Below are 15,804 nucleotides of genomic sequence, written 5' to 3'. Positions count from 1 at the left end.
GATCCAGACTTTGAGAAAGCCATTTAGCAAAAAAAGAGTAAATTTAATATGCAAATTTCGTTTTAATTATTCATGTACGGTGAGCCAAAATCAAAACCTGCATCAATTCAAAACATTCAGAAATTAAATAAAAAAACATGTTTTTTTTAACTGAAAGTAAGGAGCGACATTAAAACTTAAAACGAACAGAAATTATTCCGTATATGAAAGGGGCTGTCCCCTCCTCAACGTCCCGCTCTTTACGCTAAAGTTGGACTCGTTCTCACAACTCTACTTTTCAAAACAATGAAAACTTCAGCGTAAAAAACGGGGCGTTGAGGAGGGGACAACCCCTTTCATATACAGAATAATTTCTGATCGTTTTCAGTTTTAATGTTGCTCCTTACTTTCAGTTTAAAAAAAAATTTTTTTTTAAATTTAACTGAGTAAGGAACAGGGATGAGTTTTTTTTTTCTTCTTATTATTTGATTCTTTACATTTTGTTTGTAGATGTAAAAACACAGGTAACTGCGAGCCAATTCCTGACCAGGGAAATATTTTGGTCAACTTCCTTTCGCAGAAAAAAAGTGACATACCGCAGGTGAAGCTGACTGGGCTTACAACAGCTCACCAAGGGAATAAGCTTCTGTCGGAAGAAGAGAATGAAGGCTTCAACAAAGTATCTGACAGCCTTGAAAATTACACTTTTACATTTATATCGTTGGTTTTTCTGTTAAGAAGCTGCTCACTTGGCATAAGTGTCCGATGTGTGCTTTAAAGCTAATTCAAGGTGATAGTGATGTTTTCGACGAAACTTACTCTTTTACGGCAGGAAAGGCCTACCAGTAGTCAAGCCTGGATTTATACAACCTTACAGCTCCTTCGCTAGTTGTTATTTCGTTTCTGTAAGACTGTGATACCATTTTTCTCAAACATTATTGAAATTCTTGTTGAAAACCGAGAGCAATCCATCGAATTCGGCTTGAGTGCAAAGACCTGAACTGGGAAACTGGCTACGTGGACTTCCCTTTCGAACAATTCATGCAATATTTTTGCACAACGTGCATATTACGCAGTAAAATTTAAGAATCAGGAAATCAGGAGAGATCCCTATCAAGGAAAATAAACTAGCAAATGAATATTTTAATTTAGATATCTTTAAATATTTGATATCTTCTTTTATTAACAAAGAGATTTTTTTAAAACTAGTGCTTACTGAAATATCAATGCGAAGAACCAAATTTTCTAATCAAAAGTCATCACGTAATGGCATTGTTCAAATAACACTTATTTTTCACCTGATTATCGATATAAAGTCATTCTTTGTTTTTCTTTCCATTCTTAAACCAATGTTATTTTTATACCCATGTTATTAAACCAATTGTTATTACAACCTTTAGCATTATTACACCCATACCAATTATTCTCCTTTCCTTTTTTATCTCTTCAGCGTAAGCGTATTACATTTTTCCTTATCCCCTAGACGCCCGATTCGTTTATTTTTTTCCTGGCTTCGAATACCGATGACGCACGCGTCCCCCACCCTTGAAAAAATTTAATGTCGCTTATGTTTCTATTTGCTTATATATTCTCCGGAGCAGGTGTATTTCTGTCAGGCTTTGGATAATGGTTGAGATAGGGAATGAATATACTGTTTAAATTTATATACAGTGGTATAAAAAAACAGTTTATACTCTACACAAACTTTATGAAAGTTAGAGAAGTTAGACATCCTCAACCGGTCGAACCCTATATTGTCATCCAACGCTACCATTGAACTACAGATAAAGAGTAAAAAGAGAGACTTTATAATGCTGTATTTTATCTAAAAAAGAAATATTTAAAACATCGTTTTTCTTGCATTTTGTATATATTCCTAAATAGAATAATCACAAAAGCTTTCATTACTTTTTAGCCCTTTCCCCCTCCCCCAAAAGAGGAAGATATAAGCCACTGTAACATTTCTGTAAAAAGTATGTGAACACAGCAGTAGAAAGATCACATATTACAGTACCTTGTGACTGCATAGTGCAAGAAATTGCTTTTCCGAAATATTGATTTCCAGATCCGATTGTGCTTGTCGCTAGGAAGTCTTAACAGATGCCCCAATTTCTAAGATTTTTTTGTTGTCTTTTTTAATCATTTTTTTATATCAGTTTTTATCTAGCTCGAGACGATTTTTCTTGCGTAAATACATAAAACAAAATCCTACATACTACCCATTTTCCACATTTGTCCGAAGATGTATGTTTGAAAGGAGCAAGATCCTTGTTCTAAAAAGAACGCCAAGACACATTTTCATATGTTCCTAGTTCGGGATTTATTCTTTACATGTATCAAACAGTTCGTGGTAACGAACTGTAGTAAGGAGGGACCCGGCTCTTGATACCAAAATTTTGATACCAATACCTACATCAAAAGAATCGGATTTTAATGCTGATTTTAAATATATAAGTTTCATCAAGTTTAGTCTGACCCATCAAAAGTTACGAGCCTGAGAAAATTTGCGTTATTTCAGAAAATAGGGGGAAACGCCCCCTAGAAGTCATAGAATCTTAACGAAAATCACACTATCAGATTCAGCGTATCAGAGAACCCTACTGTAGAAGTTCCAAGCTCCTATCTACAAAAATGTGGAATTTTGTATTTTTTGCCAGAAGGCAGATCACGGATGCGTGTTTATTTGTTGTTTTTTTTTGTTTTTTTTTCTTTTTCCCAGGGGTGATCGTATCGACCCAGTTGTCCTAGAATGTTGCAAGAGGGCTCATTCTAACGGAAATGAAAAGTTCTAGTGCCCTTTTTAAGTGACCAAAAAAATTGGAGGGCACCTAGGCCCCCTCCCACGCTAATTATTTTACCAAAGTCAACGGATCAAAATTCTGAGATAGCCATTTTATTCAGCGTAGTCGAAAAACCTTATAACTATGTCTTTAGGGACGACTTACTCCCCCACAGTCCCCATGGGAGGGGCAACAAGTTACAAACTTTGACCAATGCTTACATATAGTAATGGTTATTGGGAAGTGTACAGGCGTTTTCAGGAGGATTTTTTTTGGTTGGGGGAGGGGTTGAGAAGAGGGGGATATGCTGGGGGAACTTTCCATCGATAATTTGTCATGGGGGATGAAAATCTCCATGAAGGGAGCGCAGGATTTACTAGCATTATTTAGAAACACAATGAAAAAATAAATATGAAAAAGTACTTTCAGCTGGAAGTAAGGAACAGCATTAAAACTTAAAGAAACAGAAATTATTACCCATTTGAGGGGCTCACCTCCTCCTAATACCTCGCTCTTTACGTTAAAGTATTTTTAGTAATTTCAACTATTTATTCTACGGCTTTTGTGATTCTGGGGTCATTCTTAATGAATTGGGACAAAATTTAAGCTTTAGTGTAAAGAGCGAGGATCTGACTAGGGGGCGAACCCCCTCATATATGTAATAAAAATATGAGAATACAAAAGTTCTTTACGTAAGCTAATTTATAAGTTACGTAAATCTCTTACTAATAAAAATATTCGTAAAAAATTAAAAGTTCTAGTTGCCTTTTTAATTAACCAAAAAAACGGAGGGCAACTAGGCTTCCTCCCCCGCTCTTTTTTTCTCAAAATCATTCGATCAAAATTATGAGAAAGCCATTTAGCCAAAAAAAAAAATATGAAAATTTCGTTTTAATTATTCCTCTGCGGAGAGCCAAAATCAAAACATGCATCGATTCAAAAACGTTCAGAAATTAAATAAAAAAAAACAAGTTTTTTTAACTGAAAGTAAGGAGCGACATTAAAACTTAAAACGAACAGAAATTACTTTGTATATGAAAGAGGCTGCTTCCTCATCAACGCCCCGCTCTTTACGCTAAAGTTTTTTACTGTTTTAAAAAGAAGAATTGATAGACAGAGTCAAACTTTAGCGTAAAGAGCTAAATGTATAAATGTTCTCCAAAAGAATAAAACTGTTTTAAATAGGTAATATGCTTCTTCATATGTTTATGAGGTCTGTGGATCAGCAGGATGTCCATTCACCTCTTAGATATTACAGGAATACTTTCGTTGATTATTGAAAGCTTCTGGCAATATTCCTAGAAAAAAAATCTGCCGGTTGATAACAAGCAACGTGCTGGTAGTAATAATGGCGTCTTTTCAGGATTGACATCATCAACCTATAAATATAGCTCCTAATTGATGTGACAGGGAGCAATTCATGAGAGCATCAAATTTAAGGGGATCTTTAATTGATGGCAGTAATTCCACAGTCTCCTGGAATCATTATCTCATGGGATGCAATCAAATAGCACATGTTGAGCGTTTTCCAACGTCTGGCAGCAATTTCTACATAGTGGGGTGTGGTGAATTCCCCATTTAAAAAGATCAGCGTTAAGTAAAATAGTTAGGGTACAGTATAGGTATTCCTAAAATAGGAGGGTACAAACATCACTGGTAAGTAATATTTGTTCTGGGTCTAACAACATCTCTGTAATTCATTGTCCTCAAATTTCTTGCCGGAGGGATCTCAGCAGCCTTATTTGCCAAATTATCTGCCATTTCATTATATTTGATTTCTTTATGGCTAGGAATGTGAAGGAATGCAATACCACATCCCATTGAGAACAGATATCCAATCTTTTGACGTATATTTTTCAGGTCATAATCATCAGCTTGATAATTTATCTGGCTGAGAAGATGAATTGATGAAACGGAATCTGACAGGAACAAGACATTTCTTGAAGAGGTACCAAGCTCACTTAAAGCATCTTATGCAAGTCGAACTGCAAATAATTCAGCCGAAAGTACTGATGAATTAATTGGAAGTGGGGGGCAAAAACATTCAGGTTTAGATCAGGGATACAGACAGCTGCCCCGGCTTTAGAACCTTTAACAGAACCATCAGTGTAAACATGCATATAATTGGGAAAATGGGCATTCACATAATTTTCGAAAATTATCTCGACTTCCTTGGCTAAATAGCAGGATTTATTCTTTTTTTAGCATACTCTTATGACACTCAATATGGGCCATCTCCCATGGTGGGCCATCTCCCATGGTGGGGAATCCACAAAGGGAAAAGTATCCATCCACTGAGAAGATCACTCTGGAAACTCCTTTACAAAAAGATTCCAGGAAGATGATACCGAAATCATAAAGGGTGGGTTATTTTATAAGATTTTCTGGTATGCATAATTTTGATTTACCATATGCTTGTATTCTGGCGAAATATCTTCTTCTCTGAAGCAAAGCTCTTTCTTGCAAAGAGGTGATCCCTGGCAGGTTTATCATTTTAATTATTGGAGTACGCTTATGAAATCCCATAGCAATACGGATTGCAGAATTTTGCAATGACTCTAGCATGTTAAAAATCTGTGGCGAGCTATTAGCAAAAAATCGAATGCCATATTCCATTTTTGCTCTTATATAAACTTTATAAAAATCTATCATTGTTTTAGGTGATGAACCCCATTTGGAATTAGCAAGTCGTTTAAGTAGGTTCAGTTTCTGGATTTTATTCTTCTTGAGTGATTTGATGTGATCATGCCATCTTAATTTGGAATCAAAAACAATTCCCAATTACTTCACTGAAGATTCATAGTTTATAATAGAACTCAGATACATATAGATTAAACAGTAGAGGACTAAAGATGGCTCCCTGGGGTAAGCCTTCTCTAATAGGGTGACTGTGGCTCCTACAATTACCAATTTGGACAACAAATGTTCTGTTATTTAAAAAATCATAGATCAGGTTAACAGTACTAATATCGGGACGATATCAGGACGATATCAGGGACAATTGAAACTTATTTTAGTTGGAAAATATTACATCTATTTAGCGGGTAACCGAAAATCGAATTGACGGATATTCATAATCTCAATTAGCAAATCAACATCACGAAATTATAATAGTAGTTCACAGGCCAGAAGAATCATTTTGTTTAGTTGAACCCAATAAGCTGAACACAAACAAAAACTGAATGGAATATTCGTACATTTTCTGATATGGTCCCACCCCATGGGACAGTCATGGAGGGAATAAATGTCGATACCAACACAAGGTGATAATGGGACAAAGATTGAGGTTGATTTAGCTATGTACGTATTTGCGCATTTCCCGAAAAGCGAAATCGATTTTTCGAAGCAAAAGTATTATTTTTAGTGTGCACAATACAGGTTCTTAAAACTGAAAATTTTACCGATCCTTCAAACACGCCATGAAAAACATATCTCCTGCCATCTAGCATTATCACGTATGATCATTGAGTTAACGTAACTAAATACTGCTGCAACATTTCATGAATCAAAGTAAATATTAATCACGAATTAATGCAAATCATAATTATGCAGCACTAAGGATGGCTAAACGGCAGCCCTTTTTTTAAAGTCACTAGGATAATTGAGAAGCTGGTGATCTTACTAGTTACAATTATGCTTACCTATGGACAGATCTAAAACCACACAAGATTCATGACCCCGCCTTCGCACATGCACAATGACAAATGCTTCCGATAGAGAACAAACTTTTATTACCTAGAAAATACCTAATACAAAAGATAAAATTGAAAATCGAATACGAAAGCCTCAAAAAAAGAAAAAAAGAAAAGAAGAAACACAGGTACTAATTTAGCCAAAAAAGAAAGAAATGAATGAGGGGAGAGTAGAGAAAGGATTTGGTTCTAAAAAGTATCTAAACTATTTACATCAACTAGCCACAGAAGCGTCGAGTATTTTTCTACACTAACATCAGTTGATACTCGAACAATTGATGAAATTGGAAGTCAGCACTGATATCTCATGGAAGTAACGTCACAATATATTCCACAGAGCTACGAACTTAGAGCATAGTTCATAATTCTGAAGAAAAAGAAAGAAAATCCTCGAGTATTCAAGATTTTGGAGCAGAAGTCAAACAGTCAAGGCTTGTAAAGATGAGAGGGGGAGAGGTCTAAAAATTGTTCCTCGTAGTTCACAAAAAAGATATATTTTGCGCCAAGATACCCTGATTATAAAACTTATTTTTCAGTACTTGCTGGTCAGAGTGCCTGCTTTAGAACGCAAACTGACACTTAGTCTTTAATACCAATCAGAAAAAAAAACTTTTTGGTTTTCTGGTGATTTACTGTCCTTTAATTTCATTCAAGAGCTAACCATATCCTAGCTCAGTACCAGCATGTACATTAAGTTCAACAAGTCCCCTATTTCGCTATCAACACTGGCTGCACAGCTTTCACAACTATCTTATGTAATCACAAAAACTTATCAGTTTCTGATGACGGTTACAAAGTAGGTTTCTTTTTAAACCTAGTTTACCAGTAGCATTGAATTCATCTGAGGCAACTGGTGAAAAGGCAACAAAATTGTCCGTTTGTAAACCTCAGATTGTGTTTTGCATTTCAGAAGTGATTATTGTTCGGATACAAAATGATTGCCATAAATTTAGTAGCGAGATGAATAAAGTGGAAAAAGATTGACAATAAGTTAAAGAAAAAAGGATTGCTATAAACAGCATCAAATTGTGGATACAGTACAGTAGCTTTACTCACATTATTCTGCACAAAATTGATGTGCAGCATAATATTAATATCTAAGTAATAAACATCCATCAAAAATTAGCATGCTGCTAGATGGAGTAAAAGAAAATTCAGGTAGCTTTTGAGTAAAAGGTAAATGTGCCTCATCAAATGCATTGATTCTGTAACACCGAAGACCTCAAAATACGATAAATAGCAAATAACACTATATTAAGCATTTTTTTTTGTGTTTGTGTTAGTAAACATTACAGTAGACGGCTTTGTTAATCATGGTAGACAGTATCTATTTCTATCTATACACTAAGCAAATAGCTCATATACCGAGATGGCACCCATACATGTTTTTTGTGCCGTTTTCCCTTTACACTCTTTCTAAAAAATTTTGGGGATAAAAAATGAAAAATGTGTCCCTCCCACCTAATACCCCTATAAAAAGCACCACTAATCTGTTCTTGAATGAAATTGTGGCTAGTAAAGTAATCGGCAAGCAAAATCCTAGCAGCGAGTAAAAGCCTATCTTACCAAAATTCGTCAAAAAAAAAAAAAAAAAAAAAAAAAAAAAAGTAAAAAGAAAACGTAAAAAAAACGATTCTGTGGCTGATTTCGAAGCTAACACATCACAGTTCATAAAATAAAGAAAAAAAAAATCCAAATCCATCAATATCTCACGCGTTTCCCTCACATCGTCAATGCGTCAGCCGCATTGCCTTTCTCAGCTCTTCAAGACAGGTCTCAGCTTCCTCAATATATTCTTTGTTATCCATTTTCTTCGCCAGATTGACCCCTTTTGCACAAGCATCCCTGGATTTTTCGTAAGACTTATTTTGCATGTAGATACTGCCCAGATTGACATAGAAAGCAGGCATGTGTTCTGACTGAATTTTTTCACCAATTGAAATCACATCTTTCATTTTTTCTTCAGCTGCAGCAGCATTGCCTTTCAAAGCAAGAACGGAAGCCATGTCATTCAATAGCACTAATGATTGATCATGCTGCAGTCCATGCACTTTACTGCAAAGCTCAAAAGCTTTCTGGAAATTAGCACTAGCTTCGTCAAGCTTCATATGCCCCATCAAATAACGAGCATACCAATCTAAACATAGACCAGTTAATAAAAGAGTATCTTCATCGCTAGCTCCCTTGGCAATCTTTTTATTCATGGTATCAATGCAAAATTGAAAGCCTTGTTCTGCTTTTTCATTTTCTTCTAGCATGCCATAGATACTGGCTAATTTTGCGCTGACATGGACGATTTTGTTATGGTCTGGGTCAACGCCATCTCCTATAAGTCGGCCTAAAAAATAGGATAAACATTTAGATATTAATGCGAGCGGGAAAAGAATATACTATCTAGCTGTACAAAAACAGACATATCACAAATGCAAACAGTCTATCAACAAAAGTAGTTATTACAACTGAAGAAAATTTAGAACAAGGACAAAAAGATTTTATTCAAATAATAACAAATCAAACACTTTAAATACTTGGGTATTAAATACTACCAAATTCCTTTAAAAAGACATTGTCTTGATTTTTGGATATAGGCGTAAAGAAGAGAGGCAAGCTACCTTTCAATGGAGCCAGAAGTGGAAACGCTCAGAAATACGGACATTTCCAAGAAAGATATAGTAATTCAAATACAAATGTTTGGTGTTTTGACTATAGAGTTAATAGTTAAGCTTCCAGAGTGTCAATCTGACGTGAAGTAATCGTCACTGAAGCGCCCAAAAAAAAACCATCAGATATTTCGACCCTCTCCCTTACCCTACACACCTCAAACACTGATTTCCCTAAAAAAAAACGTTAAGTGTATTCGTCTATAAGCTAAAACCATCCTTGAACTCCGTTTATCAAAGATGAATTTTCTGATATTTTCAGTCCCTCTATTTAGGTACCAATGGGCACATTTTTATAAATACAGCTTTAAACTCAATTTTTAAAGATTGTCCGTTCTCCTTACATGTTTTCCTGACGAAGATAGGCAGTAAAACCAGTTTCGAGATTTATAAGCTAAAACTTAGACAAAATACATTTCAAACTACAATAGTTGGTATGTTTGGACTAGAATGAAATAATCATGACAATCATAGTAACTTTAAAATCTGTGTGAGAAAATTGTTAACGCAATTTTTAAGGCATAACAGTATTTCTAGCGAGACGGTTTTAAACAAGAAAAATAACAGAAAATAGTTAGGATAGCAGATTTGTAGAAGTCATGAATTACAGATACTCATATCATATGAACAGCACCTCTACACTTATAATCATTCATACGAATTCTTTTTTACGTTTTCATCGTCATATAATAATCTACTGTCCATGCTTATTTACATTAGAAACATTGGTTTGTTAAAAACTTATCTCGAACTAGGTTCCAAATTAATATATTTCTCTTCTTTTTTAGGCTTTAGAATATTCAATAAATTTATCCCGCTTTCCACGGCTATAATGAAAGAAAGGTTGAGATGGCTAGAGCACGTTTTGTGGATGAAGGATGACAGATTGCCAAGGATTGTCCTTTTCGGTCAACCGTCTAAGGCGAAACGAAAAGTAGGTCATCCCCCGTTGTGGTGGGAGGATGTCGTAAGTAAAGGTTTAAGGAAAACGGAAACTTACCGGCAGGGTGTAAAGACGGAGGCTTTTAATAGATTGGGATGGAGGAGGAGCATGTACAGCTGTGTTGGCCTCAGGCGGCTAGGTGCTGCATAGTAGTAGTAGTGATAGTAATAAATTTATTGATCTTCAAAATACTTACCGATCAAGTCTCTGAATATCTTTTCTGCTTTTCGATAATTATGCGTATCAAAAGCGATGTTAGCCATCAGATCGTAAATAAACGTAATACCATTCTTGTCATGCAAGTCCTGCGCTGTTTTCAAAGCAACGTGCAACAGTTTCTCTGCTTTAATTGCATCTCCTTTCTGAAATAACATGAAAATCTTTATTGTTCTTCCGAAAATTCTAAATTAAGAAAAAGTACTCAGTAAGTAATGTGTTTGTAGTAACGACACACAGAAACATATATTGTTCAGAGACGCTGTTGTTTTGAATTTTAGCATAAAAAACTTGATTGGCTTATCACATTGTTATAGAAGAAAACTGTGCGAAATTTATGGCATATTTCTTTCAATCATTGATCTGTAAGCTCAAGCTTCGAAAGAAACTTCGTAAAACTGTTCAACCAGAGAGTAACATGTACAATATTATCTAAACTCGGAACACAGCCTGTCAGACATCATAAAAAAAAGAAAACAAAACAAAATATTATGAGGGTCAGAAAGCTAATGAATGTATAGCGAGGATTATTCACATCGGGTACCTGTTGTTAACACCAAGCAATTGTTTTTCATAGCTGAATATTGTTGACTGATGTGGGAGGGGGGGGGGTCATAAATACTTAAAGGAATGGAAAAACCGAGTGGCCCAAATTTAATTTAAACTAGTTTTAGATCCACGCCTGAGAGTTGAAACTTAGTTGTATGGTGTTTTACCAGAGAAGTAAGGCCTTAGCAGCATGGTGACAAAAAATAAGAAAAATGTATCTCTTTTCTAGCCGTTTGTTTAGCAGAGTAATTGTATTTGGCTTTAGAGCAGAGTAGCTCATATATTAACCACCTGTTGCAGTAATTACGAAAACAGAAAAAGATTTTGGTCATCGCAACCTAAAGTTTTGTCAAATAATTTTCCAACTATAAATAATCTGATGCAAAACGTACAGAAAAATATATTCCAAATATAAATATGCACAATGTTTCAAAAAGGGGGTGACTTGGATTAAATTAAATCATCAAATTCAAAACATTTGAAACCCCTACAGCAGAAATTTTAACCCTATGAATTCCCCGAGAATCCAAAATTCCATATTTTTACCCGGAAGGACGGTCATGCATGCGTGTATTTTCCTTTGTCTGTCAAACAGTTCGTGGTAACGAACTGTAGTAAGGCTGATGTATATTAATGCTGATTTTAAATATACAAGTTTCACCAAGGTCAGTTATACCCATCAAAAGTTAAGAGCCTGAGAAAATTTGCCTCATTTTAGAAAATAGGGGGAAACACCCCCTAAAAGTCATACAATCTTAACGAAAATCACACAATCAGATTCAGTGTATCAGAGAACCATATTGTAGAAGTTTCAAGCTCCTATCTACAAAAATGTGGAATTTCACACTTTTTGCCAGAAGACAGATCACGGATGCGTGTTTATTTGTTTGTTTTTTCCCAGGGGTGATCGTATCAACTGAGTGGTCCTAGAATCTTGCGAGAGGGCTCATTCTAACGGAAATTAAAAGTTCTAGTGCCCTTTTTAAGTGACCAAAAAATGGAGGGCACCTAGGCCCCCTTCCACGCTCATTTTCCCCCAAAGTCACCAGATCAAAATCCTGAGATAGCCATTTTATTCACCATAGTTGAAAAACCTAATAACTATGTCTTTAGGGACGACTTACTCCCCAGCAGTCCCCGTGGGAGGGGCTGCAAGTTACAAACTTTTACCTGTGTTTACATATAGTAATGGTTACTGGGAAGTTACAGACGTTTTCAGGGGAATTTTTTTGGTTTAGGGGGAGAGTTGAGAGGGGAGGGGGGTTATGTGGGAGGATATTTCCACGGAGAGACTTCTCATGGGAGAAGAGAATTTCAACGAAGGGGGCGCAGGATTTTCTAGCTTTATTTGAAAAAACAATGAAAAAATAAATATGAAAAGTTTTTTCTACTGAAAGTAAGGAGCAGCATTAAAACTTAAAACGAACAAAAATTATTACGCATATGAGGGGTTTACCTCCTCGTTATACCTCACTCTTTACGCTAAAGTATTTTTAGTTATTTCAACTATTTATTCTACGGCCTTTGTGATTCAGAGGTCATTCTTAAGGAATTGGGACAAAATCTAAGCTTTAGTATAAAGAGCGAGGTATCGACGAGGGTTGAACCCCCTCATATACGCAATAATAACATACGAATATAGAAGTTCGTTACGTAAGTTAATTCGTAAGTTACGTATATTTTTTACCAATGAAAATGTTTGTAAAAAATTAAAAGTTCTAGTTGCTTTTTTAAGTAATCAAAAAATTGGAGGGCAACTAGGCCTCCTCCCTCGCTCCTTTTTTCCCAAAATCTTCCAATTAATTGCAATTAATTAATATGCAAATTTCGTTTTAATTATTTATGTGCGGAGAGCCAAGATCAAAACATGCATTAATTCCAAAACGTCCAGAAATTAAATAATAAAAAACAAGTTTTTTAACGGAAAGTAAGGAGCGACATTAAAACTTAAAACGAACAGAAATTACTCCGTATATGAAAGGGGCTTTTCCTCCTCAACGCCCCACTCTTTACGCTAAAGTTTCTTACTGTTTTAAAAAGTGGAGTTAAGAGAAAGGGTCAAACTTTAGCGTAAAGAGCGAGGCGTTGAGGAGGAAAATTACTCCGTATATGAAAGGGGCTTTTCCTCCTCAACGCCCCGCTCTTTACGCTAAAGTTTCTTACTGCTTTAAAAAGTAGAGTTAAGAGAAAGGGTCAAACTTTAGCGTAAAGAGCGAGGCGTTGAGGAGGAAAATTACTCCGTATATGTAAGGGGCTTTTCCTCCTCAACGCCCCGCTCTTTACGCTAAAGATTCTTACTGCTTTAAAAAGTAGAGTTAAGAGAAAGGGTCAAACTTTAGCGTAAATAGTGAGGCGTTGAGGAGGAAAATCCCCTTTCATATACGGAGTAATTTCTGTTCGTTTTAAGTTTTAATGTCGCTCCTTACTTTCCGTCAAAAAAACTTGTTTTTTTTATTTAATTTTAACAAGGGGCGATCGTGTCGAGACAGTGCTAGTAGCGAGCTGTGGCTGAATCTAGCGATGTAAGGAAGTTAGGACTCTTTCAATTTTTTTTTTAATTATAGTCGAAAATTTTTTAATCCATGATTTTTTGAATAGGTGTTTTCTCTTTATTTGTTTTATATTTCGTTTATGACGGATGTAGGTTATATATTTGCTTAGGCTGCCTTCACTGTGTTCATAAAATTTCTCCTTATTTTCTTTTACTTTGTATGTGCTAAATATTTTCAAAAGTATATTACAATTTGATTTGCAGAATTTCCCGCAGGAAAAGAGGGGAGTATCCAGTCACCATGAAGAAACACTTAGGCAAATATAAAATATTAATTTTCACGAAAATGAAATCAACTGAGGATATAGTTTTCAACGGTAATTTAATCCAAAAGCATTCGGAAATTGCTTTGCGAATCGAAATTACGACGGAATGAAGGAACGTGTCATTCTCGCGTCGCTGACTAAAGAACTCCCATTCCATCAAACCATCAGAAACGAAAGACAAAAGAACAGATTGCTCATCGTTTCCCAGAGGAATACAAATCGTATAAAAGCCATAATTCTAAGAAAAGCAAACGGGAATGGGGTATGGAATTCACGCCAGAATTTCTTAATCTGATTAAAATTGCAGATTTACCATCCTATGAATTAAAACTACAGAAAAATGGGATAATTATGCTTACGCATTAATTCATGCAATGTGCCCTCAAAGGTCACTTAGTGACAAAGCATCACAATCACATTGGAAAACATTTAGACTTCTTCAAACGACGTGAGTCTGCCTTGAAGAAACAAATGTTTGATTTGATTGTTACGTTTCAAAAACAAAACCTAGCTATAGTCGAGGCATCATATGAAATTACTCTAGAAGTTGCAAAAAAAAAGCCCCATACAATTGCAGAAACCATAAGCAAGCCGTGTGCATTAACAGAGCTAAATTAGTTCTTGGGTGAGCGAGTACAATTCATAAGTCCTAATAAGGGTGAGCAAGTAATATTCACGCAAATATACCGCCTTTGAAACCTTATCATCAAGCAAATAGGTCATCTACTTCATATACAAGCTCAGCGTAACATCAACCAGGGAGAATTTTGCTCTAAATTCCAAGCATTTTGTTGGGAGGTCCAGTGTTTAAAATACATTATAGCGAGAAAAAAGTTCGATAGTTTTTTATATCTGAATTAGAATATGGTACGTTAATTTTCCGTTTTTTAGCTAGATTAAGTAATTACTCGATACCGGATCAAGGCTATATCATAGGTTTGTGCTAAGGGGATTCAGACCTACACAGCTCTAAGAAACCAAATTCCGGGTACTGAATAACTCTTTAGTTGCTATTGTAACTAGTTCCAGTGGTGTCAATCAGGGGGGTGGGAGTATTTCCCTTCTGAATTTCCACTATCCCTTGATTTCAAAAATACCTTTTTATTTGGTCTTTTCGTTGAAAGCAGATGAAGAAACAAAATTACCCCACTCCCTAGATTTGGTACAAGTCTAGAATTGGGGGTCTTGAGAAGGTAAAATGTATAATGTAAAAAAAAAATTCTTAATTACTTCATAACGTGTAGAATAATTGTAGTTAACACATTTTGACTGTAACACCACAATACTTTACCCACAGCCCCCAATCCCTACTTTGCAAATATATAGCCATAATTATGTATTCCCGTGTATTTTGCTAGGCATAACTCATGTTTCAACCGTGAAATTAAATGAAAAAACACATTAAATATTTAAGATAAATATTATATAAAAAAGTCTTTTTAACAAAAGTACACGTTTTGGCTGTCATATGGCACTTTATGATTGCCTTATTAAGTTGAATTTATAAAACGATTATTTAATAAACAGGTCCATAATTAGCTCTCTAAGATGTTCATGTGTCCGGCCCGGCCCGGCTCGGCCTTCCTAATCCAGAAAAGTCACCCTAATTGCACTTTTAGGTTGTCATATTGGAACTTCATGACGGCTTTATAGAATCCGATCTATAAAAAAGATGCAAGGTTCACACCTTGCGATTTAAAGGGTGTACTTTCGAATTTGCTAAGACACCGTTTTCAAATTACATGAAACCAAATGACGTAATACACGGGGCTGTTGGAATAGCACGTGGTTTAACTGCGAGATTTGGTATCCTCCGACGAGTGTGGGAGTTGGAGGAAATGGAAAGAGAGTGAAATTCAATATCCATTATAAAATAACTTCCCAAAAAAAGTTTTTAGGCATCTTAAAAACATTTTTAGGCTAAAACTTTTCACAAAAGTTCCAAAACCCCTTTCCCTTGAAAGATATTCTATTTCTCTTGACTCCAAAGATGTGGACCTCCTCTTGCGCCCCCCCCCAAATAAAAATGCTGGAATTACGCCCCTGTTTGAAAGTGATTGCTTACAAATGAAAAATTTAATTATATAAAGTATATAAAAATATATGGGAAGTATACTTTTTAAATGTGCTATTTATCTTGAATTTTCTCGTAGGGGCGTCCATAGGTG

General features: G+C 35.5%; 1 protein-coding gene across 1 annotated transcript in view; it reads right to left on the bottom strand.

Annotated features, from left to right (window-relative positions):
* Positions 1-6,473: 6,473 nt before the first annotated feature.
* LOC136031934 (tetratricopeptide repeat protein 19 homolog, mitochondrial-like) overlaps positions 6,474-15,804 on the bottom strand; it is a 31,043-nt gene continuing 21,712 nt past the window's right edge. The window contains exons 4-5 of the mRNA XM_065711931.1: positions 10,251-10,416; positions 6,474-8,789 (exon numbers count right to left, since the gene is read on the bottom strand). Of these exons, the coding sequence (XP_065568003.1) occupies positions 8,182-8,789; positions 10,251-10,416 (774 nt within the window). The 3' untranslated portion in view covers positions 6,474-8,181. The remainder of the gene's footprint in view (positions 8,790-10,250; positions 10,417-15,804) is intronic.

Source organism: Artemia franciscana, chromosome 10, assembly GCF_032884065.1.
Source record: "Artemia franciscana chromosome 10, ASM3288406v1, whole genome shotgun sequence".
Lineage (NCBI taxonomy): Eukaryota > Metazoa > Arthropoda > Branchiopoda > Anostraca > Artemiidae > Artemia > Artemia franciscana.
This window is presented reverse-complemented; position numbering and strand designations above follow the sequence as displayed.